Below are 16517 nucleotides of genomic sequence, written 5' to 3' on the forward strand. Positions count from 1 at the left end.
GTGGGCCCTATATGCCACTGTTTGTCAGTCCCAGGCCAAAAGTGCCTCAAAGGCAGAGGCTTCATTTTTTTCATTTCTGTATCTTTAGTATCTAGTACAATATTTGATATTTATGTACTTTGCAAGATGCTTGTCAAATTTATTGAACTGAGAAAGCTTTAGATCAGAAGCAATTAACTTGAAACTCAGTCTGAATTTACAAGATTAAAAATAGAAATATTTTCTTAAATGACAATGTACAGTTCATTAACATGGGCTTATTTCCCCACAAAACTAAATGTCATGACTCCTGAAGCACCAATTTTGATAGTCAAAGTAATAGCAAATTTTTATGCTGCCTGACACCTAAATTCATATTCTATAAATAATCTACAAAATCTAGATTAGATTCTCTAAAGATACTTCCCAACACTGAAAGCTAACACATCCTCAATTATTCCTTCACAATTCCTGTGCTCCTACCAGGGTGCAACATTTTGCCTGGTCCCCCTGTTGGCCTAATTGGAGTGGCGAGTCCTCTGGGAGAGGCTGTCACTCATGGCTCCACCAGAACTTAAAGAACTGGCTGGTGCAAGCCAGTTGGCCAAGGTAGATGTTCCTCATACCTTCTTCCTTTTCTACCTGTAGCATTCCTGTTTTTCCCAGATTCATTTCTGGTGAGTTCAGTGTTTTGCTTAAATAAGTCTCTTACTCTTTTCTTACTAGCTTCTAAAATGATCAGAGAAGGGATTCATAATACTAAACATCAAAGGAGTCAGTGAAATAATGACTGCTTTTTTTCTGTCTTGGGTGTTGAGGAACTTTCAAGCAGGATGACAAAGGGGAGAATAGGAGAGATGGTCAGGAGACCACAGCCTCTGGGAAGTCTAAGTGCTAATGTTCAAGCCTTCACCACCTCCTCTTTCAGTGAATGAAAGCAGCAGAAGGAGGAAACTCCTGGCAAATAATTCCCTGTGACATTTGTTTGGTGTCTGTCCTGAAAAGGAGCATGCCTCCTCTGCTGAAGCTCTCCTACACCTCAGTAAGGAGGGGCCGGACATCTCTGGTAGGGTATTAATAAGATTTGAATTCCACATTAGATGTCACCTAAATTCTGTAAATTTTCCCTACAATTTTTAAAAACTACAAACCTTTCCCCCAAGCCTCACATATGGTGGGAACTGATCGCTGTAAGAGCTTTGACTGAAAACATGCAGGTTCCTGTCACGAGAGCAGCTTTACTGTAATGGAGAGGGATTTTCATTCCCAAAGAATCTTTCTTGCTGCGCAAACATTTTTTTTTTTTTTTAATAAGAGTCCAGGGCACTTGCTATATATAGTTATATAATAATGAGTAAAACCCTTGTTCTGCACCTGGCCCGTGTTGTGGAAAACAGACCTGACATATTTTTAAGTAGATGTAAAACTCTGGACTCTCTCAATCTCTACTTCAAAAATGACCCCTGACATAAAAGAGTAACATTTTGGCATCTTCTTTTTCAGATTTAAATGTCAGAAAACAATTTCCCCTACATATTATTTGACAATATTGAAAATAAATCCACTGTCACCCATCTCATAAAGAAAACGTACCCTTTTCAAATTGGCAGCAGCCTCTCCAGAACGGATTGAAGTCAGCAAACTCTGCCAGATCTGTTCTGGGTCAGAGCTTTGGAATGTTAAGGAACTTTGTCTCTTAAGGGTGAATGATGGGCAGTCAGTTGAAAATGGTATTTGGGAATTCAGTTCACTATGTGCAGAGTTATTTTCCTATAAAAATAAATGCAAAATATTTATATGAATACCAAGTGAAAAATGGATCCTTTTTCAAAGACTTTTTTTTTAATCACCAGTAGTTCTTTAAGAATCTCCATTTGACACTCTAGTGTTTCAGATAGAGCACTATTTCCTCTTGCAGTGAATTCTCTCTGTTCCAGAGCTCACTCGGAAAATGAATGCATTATTTTCCCTTAAACTCAGGAGGCTAAGGAAAAAAAAGAAGTGACTCCTTTTGTGTTATGAAATAGTGGCCACTTTGAATCAAATATGCTTTGAGTCAGATAATGGCAATTTCTTTAATAAAGTTGACGTTGACTACAAGAGCCAAATTGTTACCAAGAAAAGGAAGCTCCTGTCATAAATCCACCACATTAGGTTGTGAAATTATTATCATTGGGGGTACAAAATTAACAAATAATAATTCTATGCTACATCTAAGTTTATTTTGCATTTCTGTGAGTCATAGCTATGTTTATTTTTCCCATAGACTGAAAATTAGGAATTTTCAAATTTAAGAGTAAAAAATTTAAATTTCTTAGGAAGAAGTATTTAATAATTGGTTTAACTGGCAGCTGTTACCAAATAATCTTAAAAATATCTTTTTCAAAAAAAAAAATCTTTTTCAAACTGCCAAATAAATATCTTGACAAAAGATGAACTTAAACAGAGCTCAGGCAATGGCTCAAGAAGTGTAGTATTTAAATGAAGTTTCCATTGTTTAGGAGTGGTATTCCATTCTAAGAAAAAACACAGGTTTCACTCTCAAGTAAGGAATTAGCCTCTATACCACACATCTCTTCCTGACATTATAACAAAGTAATAAACATAAATGTGAAATATATGGAGAAATATTCTTCAAAATAAATAAATATTGCTCTAAAATTATGGAAAAATCTTTACTTGGCAATACGTTTAATGTTCTGTTTCTTTAGGAATGTTTGAAAAAGTAGTATAAAATACTTGTGGAAATTGTCACACAAATATGAAAGTATTCTTTAAACACTATCTGAGCAAAAGTACACAAAGCATTTTTAGAAGTTGCATGTAGATTATCATGATTCATACTGTGAATTTCATCTTCTCCTTTGAACATCCTATTAGAACCTAGCAAATGATAACATTCGGTTAACAAAAACTAAGGCAATAAATCTCCTTTTGTAAATTGTTATGTTTAGACTGGTTAAGTGACATTTTGGTCATATACTTAGTTGGAAAAGTTGACATTGAATTAACAAAGTGGGAAATGAAGAAAGAAAAGGTTTTCAATTTAAATTATTTATATTTACCAAAATATTAACTAAACTGAGGTTGTATATGTGTGATAGAAGATTATAGCTGAGAGATAGGTGGTTAATTAATCTAGTCTTTGATACTGTTTATATCCTTATATAATTAATGCTATTTTGCCATTATATAGAACTAGAGCTTAAGAGAAAATCAAGAACATCCTGAGATAAGCATAACACAGGAAGATAGAAACTGAACTATAAGCTAACAGACAAATACATGAGCAAAGAAATTTTAAAATATTTGCTAAAGATAAAGCCATATAAGAATGCCAGAGTAATTTTAATCAAATTATGAATTATTCTGAAAGTAAATAATCAGACCCTATATATTACCACTCCATTATACCTATAGCAATTTCATATAAGATTAATACATATTCAAATTTAAGTAACACACACACTACATGCTTGTTAATGCCATTTTAACCATGTGGCACACAGAATTCCTTATTTTCAAGTGGTAATATTTACCTTATCACTCCCACCAAGTTGTGGGGTGTCCACATGTTTAGTCACAGAAGGCGTCTTCCCTCCCTCTGTGTTAGTTGGAGGCTGGGCAGATGCACTGTCGCTGCAGGACTCTGTAAGAGCTTTACTGAAAGACTGTGACCGTTTCACGACAGCAAGGGCGAATGGCGAAGGACCAGAGCTTGAGTAAGGTCGTGGGGCACCAAAAGTCTTCAAAGTCTTCAGATTTAGTACTGGTAACTGACTGGAAGGAAGAGGAACAGGTTTTGGAGCCACAGGAGGTGGGGAGGTTCCAGTAGGCTTCCGTCTGCTGATGTTATCATCAGTGCTTTTAATGTGCTGCTGTGGAAAGGGAATTGTTTTATTGAAGGGCGGAAGAGTTTGCTCTGGAAAAGGCAGAGTGTCTCTTTCCACCTCCTTATTTGCTAGTTCCTTTGGAGTAGGATTAGGGAGGGTGTGAACACTTTTGGCAGCTGCAGATGTTACATAGTGACCTGATGCTCTTTTCTGCATCTGCAAGAAAAAAGAACTTGGTTTGGACTGGGGATTTGAAACCCGAGATTTAATTTTTGATTCCAAAATATTGTTTATATCTTCCAAATTTGGTGCAAAAGGAGCTGAGACAGTGTCTCTCATTATCCTGGGAGTAGGTTTCAGAGGATTCGCTATTGTATTGTGGAATGAGTTGTCCATACTGTGCACCCGATGTTCTATTCTCTGAGTAGGCTTCTGTTTCATGTCTGCCAAAGGCTCCTTTGGGCTTTCAGAAACAACAGGATCATCTGTTTGAATTGCAGTTTCTTTCACATTCTCATGAGTGTTTTTTTCACCTAGAGTTTGTATCTCCTGACTCCCCTTATACACCATGGTTTCTGATTCCCAATCGTTCGATATTTCCAGAGATTTGGGAGGCACTATTTTATATGTCGTCATCCCAATTTTGGGTATATACTCTCTTGAAATTTCATTTGAAGGTTTTGGCTTGGGATTGTAGTCTTGTCGGTAAATTGGATAATTCTTTATACATGAGGTATTTGAATTTTTATCAGTTCCATCTACAGGAGACAAGAGATCATCATTACCTTGTGCACAAATTGGATCTTTTATGGTAAGCTGATCTTCTGAATGTAAAATTGGGGGAATCTGACTCCTGAATTTTCTTGTTGTATCTACATAATCTTGTGGACTTAAAAATGAGTGTTGAGTTGATTTGTTGTTACTTGAAGCTTGCACACTTTCATCAACTTTGAAATCAGACAAATTACGATGTTGATTATCATCAAAACTGTTACAGGAGGAAGTTGTCTGAATTGCTGCATCTTGCTTTTTTGTCTTATCTGCACTAGACTGGTTAGGTTTTTGATCTGGTACTGATAAAGAAGATAGATGATTTTCCTTGTAACTTCTAGCAGTATCAGCTTTGTGTGCCTGATAGTTTGATAGTCTGTCAACTTCCACATCCACATTATTTTTGGTAACACCTCCTACATTGATTTCTGTTGTTCTCACTCCATTTTTCACATTATCTTTTGTGTTTGTTGTAGTCACAATTATTTCACTTTGACCTGCTGAGAAAAGAAAATTTATGAAGTATATGAAAAAGGTAGAAAAACTAAAGTTCTCCATGTCTCTTCTCCCAAACTAAAATAAGTTGATTTGAATCCTACAGTTAATTTTTAGCTTAGTAATGATACAAAAGCACATAGTGTTACACAGAGAAACAAGGATGGGCTTTGTTTTCATAGAGACCTGACTCTGGAACCCAGCTTGATTAATTACAATCTGTGTGACCATCATATGTTACTTAATATCTTTGAGCATCAGTTTGCTCAGCTGTGAAAGGTGAAAATATGTATTAGAACTTTATATGCCACTTGGATAATATGCTTATTAGAATAGGGTATTGTCCAAACTAAATACTTCATAGAAGATAAATATGCTCATTATAAGTTATGAAAACAGCTTAAGTGTCCAAGGACAGAGGAGCAGAAAAATGTATTTATATTTCAAACCTAAACTTAAAAAGGTTATCAGCAAATGCTATCCCAGCAAATGTTATCAGTTTCAACTAAGTCAGACCACAGAAAAATATTACCTTTCAGATGTGAAGTGAAAACATGATATAAGTTGATTGTCTTTTAATTAGGTGTCCTTGCTAAAGACTTTTAGAGGACTGTTTTTACTCTTAATGGAAGTACTTTCAACTACATAAAAACAGTTATGTCAGTTTGAATTTTTCTCTGTGGAGAAAGGTATCCTTATTCTTCCTTGTGTCATTGTCCAAGTAGAGAAAACATCTCTCTCCTCTGCACTACTTTCCCTCTTAATTTTAATCAGACTTCCTGAAAGTGAAAATAATATCCCAGTGTCTAAGTTAAAGCAATAACTGCCAGCCAACAAACAATTTGATGGCAAAGAATTGGACAGAAGCATCTAGAAGGAAACACAGGGTTTTAAGTGTGTACTGCATGCCCAGCAAAGTGATGTATACACTGTGTTCTTCTAATCATTTCTCCTAAATGAACACTAGTCCCCATCCTCAAAATCCTTTCTTTTTAGATAGGTACTTTGCACAGCACAAATAAAATGATGACCTTGGGAAACAAGTCATGAAAAGAGGCCAAATATTTCTCTATGGTTTTGTCAACACCCCCATTTACCTATAAAAGAAAGATCAAGTTCACTACCTAAAATGCCATGTGCTCTCAACAAATCCCTCTGTTGAAAGAAAAAAAAATAAGAACAAAAAAAGGAAAGATATGCATGGAAAAAAATGTTGTGTACAGGTACTTTTGCATACAGTTTTTTAAAATATCTTTTTAAATCCTGTCTAATTTGGTCATAATAGTCATTACTTTATATTCTTTATATTATATTTCAAAGTTCCTATTTTAAACACAGAGTTTTAAAATAGAGTGTAACAATATAGAGTAAACATAACTTTCATACATACTAGGAAACCAAAAATTTCATGTGACTTGTTTTACCACAACATCACTTTACTGGTCTGGAATCAATCTACAATATCTCTGGAGTGTGCCTTTACTTTAACTATATAGCCCAAAACACTTTACAAATAATACAACTGTGTGACCACTGCCGAGAACAATAAATAGCAAGGACCACTATGCAACAAACTTCCTTTGTCAGAACTTCCATGTTTCTATTGTTCACATTTTCAAAGTGGGTTACACCTATGTTACCATTATATAACTGAATTTCTCATCAACCTTTCATGATTATTCACAAGGATTCTCAGACCTGGAAACCTAAAGTCAATACTGAATTAATTAGCTAATCCATCCTCATACATACCTATCAATGATGCCACCAAGTTTCAGTGAATGGTTAGATTATTTTCCAAGAATGGCCAGTAGAGGGAGAAGGTAGATTCTGAACTAACCTTTCCTTTCCCTACTCAGACAACCAGACAAAAGGATGCCTTAGGTAAGTATAAAGGATAGGTAAAAAAAGAAAGTGGAAAACAAAATAAAACTATGTTAAGGATAAAAGAAATTATTTCTTGTTTTTTAAAAAAATGATCTAGAGTTGACAAAAGCTGTTATAGTGCACTTGCACATCAAAATAGTATCACAGAAATCTGCTGGTGACCCGAGTACCAACTTGATGTTAAAATCATGGCCAAAATGGTTTAATTTGGCTACAATTTTAAAAAGGAACAGATTTTTAAATTGTGATTTCTCAATAAGATTGCTATTATCTTCAGAATATGTTGTGCAAACTGAATCAACAGGAAAAGAATGGGGTAAGATACACTTTTAGACATTCTTTATATTGTATTGCAGGATGTTATTGACCATGGGGAAAATGGATCAGAGCATACACACTCAAATTAACCAATATATGCCATGTATATAAAACAGTCTATCTATCTATCTATCTATCTATCTATCTATCTATCTATCTATCTATGAATCTCTGAATGACAGTGGGATATTCAATGTTTTATCAAGTTATGACAACACACAGACACATACAATACACACATACACACTGTATAGAAGTTGAATGGTAGAAAATTATTTTCCATGCAAAGACCCAAAGAGTAAAGCCCTAATGCTAGAATTGAGTAAAATATATCATGAGAAAGAAAAAGAAACTGGATTTGGGGCTGGGTAATGGGAAATTGTTAAGTAAGTTTTCATAATTAGATGGTTTGGACCTTAAAAATCAGGCAGACAAGTTTCATCCAAGGTATAGTAATCTGAGTATGAAATAAAACAGGTTTGGACTAGGAAGGAAAAAATATATATCACAAGTAGATGCACAGAGTACACATAAGTTAGGTAACAGCTAACATTTAACAGTGAAAGTAGTATACTTTGTAATTAGAGCACACTTTGGAATAACATAGCCTGAGTTCAAACTTGAGGCCCACTGCTTACTAATTTGTGGAACCTCAGCTGAGTTACTTAATATTTTTATACCTAAATTTAAAATGGAACTAAAAATATTAATATACACAAATGAGTTTATATATAAGACTAAAAGAACTAATGTGTATTATGTAAACATACACATGCATTATATATATTAAGAATGGTCAGTGGGGGCCTCCCCGGTGGCGCAGCGGTTGCGCGCTGGGTTGCGAAGCTGCCCGCATCCTCTGCAGCGCCGGTTCGATCCCCGGCTGCTCCCCGGCCACGGAGGAGGGTCCCACATGGTACGGAGACCTCTCCTGCCACCCGCTGCTCCCCTCAGTAGTGTACTTCGTCACTCTGCCTGTTCTGTTCTCCGCTCTGGCTCTGGTGAATTCTCTCACCCTCCCGCGTTTCTGACTGTACCCAGTGCTTGTATAAATAAATAAATAAATAAATCTTAAAAAAAAGAATGGTCAGTGGCACATGGTAAGCTCTATGAAACTGTTGGCTACTGGTGCTGCTATTAACTTACCATTTTCTTGGTTAGGGTCCAGTGACTTCAGGTTTTTTACACTGTCAACTATGTTCTTTTCAATGCTTGTATTTTGTACCATAATGTGTGGTCCTCTGCAAAATAAGATATTGTGTGTAATATATTGACACTATTCAAACACATACACACGTATGAGAAAATAGGCAATAATTTCCAGACAGATGGACTCAAATAATCACATTTTTCTGCCAAATACTGGAAGTTTAATTCAAAGAAAAAATAAAACTGAGAGGAAATGCTAATATGAAACATCAGCCTTCATATGGCAATCCTATTACAAAGAAATATGTAAGAAACCTGGTAAAATGGACACTGCTCCAAAAAACAGTGTCTTTTTGTTATTATCAGCTCTCTTCCAAATAAAAGCAAACTGAAACAGCATCTGGTAAAAATTGAAAATTAAATATTTTATTTAGGTCAATAGTAATAGGTGAAACACATACAATACAAAGATATGGAAACTTTAATATCTGAAACACAAGTATACCAGAACTATCAAGTTCTATTTTATTTTAAAACAAGTACATGCAAACAGTTATTTTATTAATAAAAATTTTTTAATGATGGTAAAAGGGATAGTCTAAACTAAACAGGCAAATATATTTGTGTTTAAAATATCAGGTCTATATTACAGAAGACTAGTATTAATTAAACAAACCACCAACAATACTTCTGGCACACAGACTACTTACTGTCCATCTGTGTTTCTTATTTCTTGTTTTTCTTCTTTGGAGTTCTTTGAGGACTCTTCAGTAACATTGCCAAGGGCTGAGTCAGGAGCATTTTTCAGTGTATTTATTATATTAGTAGATCCAAAAGGAATATCTTGTGACTTCAGAGAAATATTTTGAGCCTCATCTTTAGACCCTTCACTCAGTTCTTCCTTTTCATCTATCTCCTCAAGGCTATAATCAGAGCTTATTCCAGCTACAAAGAAAAAAGAAATAATCCTAAATATTAATTTGCCTTATTCATCCTATACAATCCTGGCAATGAAGGGATTTTTAAAATAATAATTAGCTAGAATCTTAAATTCTGGTTTATAACTAATAGTGAAATACTTTTCTAATGGCGAATAATCATGTTAACATATAATCAGATTATCTCAGACACATACAATTCTAAAAATAATATGCTTTATTCATGGTAGAAAAAAAGATTATGCAAGCTCATAAGTTTCAAGTCACGTATTACATTTAAGGATATATGCTTCAATTTAAATGATTTTAATTTATACTGTAGTTCTAAATGTAAAAGTGAAAGGAACACGAGATTTTTTCCATTGTCTACAAGTGCCCTTACAATAAAATTTGACTCAGTAGTTATAAGTACTAACTACAATTGAGAATTATCTGAGTCCCCTTTTACAAGTTCTAGCACTCATAATCTACATCTTGGAAGGATGGGGCCAACAACTTTAAGACTCTTCAGGCGATTCTAACGTATAATGACAAGTCACTCATTTAGATGCCAAATACAATTTTTAAAAATACAAATAGAATTAAGTGTGATGCATTGAAAATTAACTTTTATTTTTATCCTTTGATTCTCATTCTCAGAGTTATTACCTTTGTTTTTCCTATGTAGTATTAATGAGCTACATATAAGCAGATATGCATATTTACACATTTCTTTTTCTTTGTTGGTTTATATAAACTGAAGCATATTATACCTGGTGTTTCTTAGCTATTTTTCCCCTCTAGTTAGTATTATCTTGAAGAGTGTCCTATATAAAAGTGTGTGTGAGATTCCATTCAATGGTTGTGGTTAAAATACATCATTTTATAATTTTTTTTAATCCTGATTCCTTAGGACCAACAAGGTACAAGAGGGCACATCCTAAGCAATAAGCATCAACACTAGTTATGAAAGTAAATTTAAACCAAAAGAATAAGGTTCTAGAGTTTGTTTATTTAAATATAATTCAACACTCCCATTTACACAATAGCAGCTGAATAAAGTTTAATTTTAGCCACAAAAGGCAGGGGGAAGGTAGTATAGTATTCGATTATAATTTTTAATAAAAATTTTACTATATTTAAAGAATAAAGTACTTAAAATATTTCTTTATGATTAGACATAAAGTATGTAATTTGTGCCATTTAATATTCAAACTTGGAGTATTTTAATGGTATTTTGTTGTAAATGTGAAAAATAGATTTATAACAAAAATATTAACAAATTTGAAGTGAATTTTAAAAAACATATATATTGACAACCTTGCTTTATTATGACATGAAAGTTAGTGTGATGTCAATGATGTACAATATTACGTGTCTATGGTAGCATATTTTATCTGTGTTTTAAGAGTGATTTTATATATTTTGAAAACTGTATATTGAGAAAAATGAACCATTGTTCTGGTTTAAAAGTACAAATGACTGAAAAATACTTAGATTTATATAATTTGAATTTCATTTTTTAGTCCCTCTGTAGATAGCAAAATTGAAACAAAAGAAATTAAAAATATTTAGAATTCACAAAGTGTGATGTATGTAAATGAAATTTAAATAATTAAGCTTTCAAAAGATGTTTTCAGAAGCTTGAAGCACTTGTAAGTTATAAAATCTTAAATTTTTATGAAGGCTTTTGAGATACTTTATATATTTTTCCTGGAGATGAGTGTGAAAGCTTAAATTTTTATGATGACTTTTGAGATACTTTATTTTTGCTGGAGATGAACCAATGGCAAGGTTGTCTGATAAATACTACTCTGTCAAATAAAATTGTATTAAATTGAATCTATTGTAGTAAAATATTTATTGATTCATTCATTTGAAAAATACTATGTTAGATACTTGCAAACAGTTATTTTTGCTTTCATTTTTTAATTGCAGTATAATTTCCATTCAACAAAATTCATTTCTGGGATAGTGTTATTCCAGTTTTCATGTACACAGACAATGTTTAGGGACATTGGGTTGAATAAAAATTCTGAAATAATCTACATTCAGGTTTTTGTGTGCATATAGGTTTTCACTTTTCTTGAGAAAATGTCAAAGAGTGGAATTTCTGAGTCATATGAAAAATGAATCTCCAAATTTTATTTAAAAAAAAACTTTCAAACTATTTCCTAAATTAGTTGCAACATTTTTTGTATTTCTATAAGCAGTATGTAATAGTACAGAAGTGTTACAAAACTAGTTTGCAGTGATAAGGACTTTTTATGAGTCACCGAAATACTGATTAAAAAAATATAGCCAATAATTTAAAAATAAAAATCTAATCAAAAGCAATACTATGGGGCCTACCCTGGTGGCACAGCAGTTGAGCGTTGGGCTGTGAGGCTGCCCGCAGCCTCTGCAGCCTGGTTCTTTCCCGGCCGCCGCGAGGGTCCACAAAAAGCAAAACACAGGGCCTCCCCGGAGGCACAGCGGTTGAGCACTGGGGTTACGAAGCTGCCTGGAGCCTCTGCAGCGCCGGTTCGATCCCCGGCTGCTCCCCGGCCAAGGAGGAGGGTCCCACATGGCGCGCTGACCTCTCCTGCCGCCCGCTGCTCCCCTCAGCAGTGTACTTCGGTCCCTCTGCCTGCTCTGCTCCCCACTCTGGCTCTGGTGAATTCTCTCACCCTCCCGCACTTCTGACTGTACCCAGTGCTTGTATAAATAAATAAATAAATCTTTAAAAACAAACAAACAAAAAACAAAAATAAAAAGCAGTGCTATAGAAGATAAGCCATGCCTATACAACAAGAATAGTTCAATAAGATGTATGTATTCTTTTATATTTATATAGACACACATTGAAAATAATAAAGTTCAAACATTCTTGCCAGAAAAGCAGAAAGCCGTTGGGGGGCGGAGCAACATGGCGGCGAGGAGACGCTGCCAGTAAGATCTCCCATTAAAAAAAGTTAATAGGGAGGAAAAGCGGCAGGTCCCAGTGAGAAGTGGGACACGGAAGATAAACGGGTGACGCCAGAGAACTGCCCGAAGAAGAAAGTGGCCATAAAAGAGGACCAGAAGGGAGGGAAGCGCAGAACCCTGCTCCCCTCCCCCGCCCACAGAGGCGGCACTCTCCGACCAGCAGAGAAGAGGAAAACAACAAACCAAAACGGCCCACAAGAACAAAGGACGCAGCAAGCAGGACCGTGAGTGGAAAGGAACTATTGCAGCCACCACACCCCGTGAACGGGAGCTGAGGCGAACCCTGCAGGATCCGCCGCGGCGGTGAGCGAACGGCTCCGGGCGCCATTAGAGAAGAACAAAGACCCCGGGAGACTCGCACACAGCCCGGGCTGCCGGTAAGCTGGCGCAGAAACGCGGCGCGCTCGGGGAGCTTGAAAAGCAAGTGCAGACCTGGATCGCGGCTGCCCAGGTCCCCGCGCCTGCGACCTAGGCTTGCGGGGAGACGGGGAGACGACCTAGGCTTGCGGGGAGACGCACGGAGGTCCTCACTGAGGTGAAGGTCCCTCCTGAGTGAGCAGGAACCAGGCGCCCAGGCACGGAGCTGTGCAAAAGGCGCCATTCCCGCGCCACTGAACTGGGCTACAGCCCGCGTCCTGGAACTGAGGGCTTTGAACTGAGACCCGGGGCACGAAAATTCGGGGCGTGGTTTCTCCACGACGGTGGGGCACAAGGCAGACACAGCACCCCAAAGCTGTTGAGGTGTACCCTACCATTCCCGCTCTGTTCTCTGTCCCACGGGGTGGGGGGAGGCGAAAAACAGCCCCCCAAGGCCAATAGGAGAGATCTCTGGCGCCACCTAGCGACCAGGAAAAAAAAAAGTCACTAACACCCTATAAAACAGGACATTTCTTAAGACTGCTTGAAAAGGGCAGAAGGTTTCTGGAGGACCCAGTGGCCAGCCGGGAAGTTATTCCACGCCAGGCCCCTTCCGACCAGCAGTCTGAGCCCACAGAGGGAGCAGGCACCCACGTCCGGGGCAGACCGGGGGCGCAGAAGAGTGTGCCTGAAACCGGAGGCGCAGGGACTGCATCCCGCTTCGCCATTTGAGAACAGGGACATTTCTTCAGTAAAAACTGCCTAAAACCAGCAGAAAGCTCCCCCAGAAGACAGAGATGGCTCCTGGAAGAGCCAGAGGGGAGCGGAGAAGTTCACCCAAGAAGTCAGTCAGTCCGAGCAACACAGTGTCCCAACGCATACGACAAATTAGAAAAACAGACAGTAGGGAGTAGAAGAACCACACGCAACCTAAAAACTCCTCAGGAAAGAAGCACACCACAAAAAGAAAACCACTCCCCAGATTGCAACGACAGCAACTTGGAAGAACTTCTGAGCCTTCCAGAAAGAGAATTTAAAATTGCCATGATTAAAAAAGTGATAGATCAGAAGAAGGAAATTGAGTCCCTAAAGAGGGAAGTAAGAGAAATGCAGGAGATCAAAGAATTAATGGAGGAACTAAAGAACTCTGGGAAAAGCAATGAAAGCAGAATAGATGAAATGGAAGAACGAATAAGTAATCTTGAAGATACAGAAATAAAAAGAACCAAAACAGAAAAGGAAAGAGAAGTACGAAGGAAAAAGAATGAAGAAAGACTTCGGGAACTATCTGACTCCATGAGGAAAGGAAATATAAGAGTTATAGGAATTCCAGAAGGAGAGGAGATGTAGGAACAGAGAAAATATTCATGGATATAATTGAAGAGAACTTCCCAAATGAGAAGAAGGAGCTGAAAATTGATATACAAGAAGCAAGAAGAACACCAAACTTCCACGACGAAGGAAAAACACAGCAAGACACATAATAGTAAAGCTCCCAAGAATCCAGGACAAGGAAAAAATAATGAAGCTGACAAGAGGGAAGAAACAGATAACATTCAAAGGAAAACCAATCAGGCTGACATCAGACTTCTCTGAAGAAACACTACGGCAAGGAGAGAGTGGAGGGACATAGTCAACAGACTCCAAGAAAACAGATGCCAACCAAGAATACTCTATCCCGCAAAGCTCTCTTTCCTCCATGAAGAAAGAATATGGACCTTCCCAGACAAAGAGAAACTCCGGAATTTCATTGCGACTAAACCCACTCCAAAAAATACTACAAGGAATCCTAAAGCCAGAACCTCAGAGGGACGAATAACAACGAAAGAAGACCAAAAAAAAAAAAAAAAGTTATTAAAAGAATAAATAAATAAAATCAAAGGAAAGACAAACATAATTATGGCAAATACAGATGCTAACATATCAATATTAACTCTAAATGTAAATGGACTAAACTCTTCAATAAAAAGACACAGAGTTGCAGCCTGGATTAAGAAACAAAACCCAACCTTTTGCTGTCTCCAGGAAACACATTTAGCTACAAAAGATAAAAATAGGCTCAAAGTCAAAGGATGGAAAACAATCCTACAAGCAAATGGGCCAAAAAAGAAAGCAGGAACAGCTATACTTATATCAGATAAAACAGACTTCAAACTCAAAAAAAATAAAAAGAGACCCAATGGTCACTACATTATGATTAAGGGGACAATACTTCGAGAAGAAATAACACTCATTAACATATACTCACCAAACGAAAGAGCACCAAAATATATCAGACAACTGTTGTCCTCTCTGAAAACAGACATCAGAGAAAACACATATGTAGTGGGAGACTTCAACACACCACTATCAACAATGGATAGATCAACAAGACAAAAAATAAGTAAAGAAACTAAAGCTCTAAATAAGGACCTAGAGCATTTGGGCTTAACAGACATCTATAGAACACTAAACCCAAAAAAAACGGAGTACACATTTTTCTCAAGCGCACACGGATCATTCTCCAGGATCGATCACATACTGGGGCAAACATCAACAGTCAAACAAACATCAACAGATACACCAAGATTGAAATCATACCAACATCTTTTCTGACCACGAAGGCATCAAACTAGAAATAAATCATAAAAAGAAGGCAAGGAACTATCCTACCTCATGGAGATTAAAAGCCACACTACTGGAAGACCACTGGACTAACGAGGAGATCAAAGAAGAAATTAAAAAATTCTTTGAATTGAATGACAAGGAGGACACCAATATCCTAAATGTATGGGATGCAGCAAAAGCAGTAATAAGAGGAAAATATATAGCAATAGAAGCTCACATCAAAAAACAAGAAAGAACTCAAAGAAACAACCTAATCTCGAAGCTCAAAGATCTAGAAAAAGAACAACAAAAAAACCCCAGAACCAGTAGAAGAAAAGAAATAATAAAAACCAAAGCAGAAATAAATGAAATTGAAACTAAAAAAACAATCCAAAAGATCAATGAAACCAAGAGCTGGTTCTTTGAAAAAATAAATAAAATAGACAAACCCCTAGCCAGGCTCACAAAGGAAAAAAGGGAGAAAGCACAAATACACAGAATCATAAATGAAAGAGGAGAAATCACAACGGACACAGCAGAAATCAAAAGAATAATCAGTAACTACTATGAACAGTTATATGGAAACAAGTTCAACAATCTAGAGGAGATGGACAAATTCCTACAACTCTACAATCACCCAAAGCTAGATAAAGAAGAAATAGAACACCTAAACAGACCAATTACAAGCAGCGAAATTGAAATGGTAATTAAAAACCTCCCCAAAAACAAAAGCCCAGGACCTGATGGATTTACAAATGAATTCTACCAAACATTCAGAGACGAATTAGTGCCTATCCTTCACAAACTCTTCCAAAAATTGAGAGGAAGGGACATACCAAACACGTTCTATGAAGCCAATATTACACTAATACCAAAACCGAATAAGGACAACACAAAAAAGGAAAACTATAGGCCAATCTCCCTAATGAACACTGATGCAAAAATCCTCAATAAAATTTTAGCTATCAGAATCCAACAATGTATCCATAAGATAATTCACCACGACCAAGTTGGATTCATTCCAGGGGCACAAGGATGGTTTAACATCCGAAAATCAATCAACGTTATCCAACACATCAACAAAAAGAAATATAAAAACCATATGATAATATCAATAGATGCTGAGAAAGCTTTCGACAAAGTGCAACACCCATTCATGATAAAAGCCCTTGAAATTCTTGGGATACAAGGACATACCTCAACATCATAAAGGCCATCTATGACAAGCCAACAGCCAGTATCATTCTCAATGGTGAAA

General features: G+C 36.6%; 1 protein-coding gene across 14 annotated transcripts in view; it reads right to left on the reverse strand.

Annotated features, from left to right (window-relative positions):
• COBLL1 (cordon-bleu WH2 repeat protein like 1) overlaps window positions 1-16517 on the reverse strand; it is a 181267-nt gene that overhangs the window by 42856 nt on the left and 121894 nt on the right. For 10 of the 14 annotated variants that reach the window (XM_054699796.1, XM_054699806.1, XM_054699800.1 and 7 more), the window contains 4 exons: window positions 9143-9377; window positions 8430-8524; window positions 3519-5083; window positions 1573-1749 (listed from right to left, as the gene is read on the reverse strand). In XM_054699796.1, the coding sequence (XP_054555771.1) occupies window positions 1573-1749; window positions 3519-5083; window positions 8430-8524; window positions 9143-9377 (2072 nt within the window). The remainder of the gene's footprint in view (window positions 1-1572; window positions 1750-3518; window positions 5084-8429; window positions 8525-9142; window positions 9378-16517) is intronic. The other 4 variants (XM_054699797.1, XM_054699807.1, XM_054699805.1 and 1 more) reach the window with 1 other exon arrangement.

Source organism: Talpa occidentalis, unplaced genomic scaffold, assembly GCF_014898055.3.
Source record: "Talpa occidentalis isolate TD23 unplaced genomic scaffold, MPIMG_talOcc4v2.1 talOcc4.3, whole genome shotgun sequence".
NCBI classification, from domain to species: domain Eukaryota; kingdom Metazoa; phylum Chordata; class Mammalia; order Eulipotyphla; family Talpidae; genus Talpa; species Talpa occidentalis.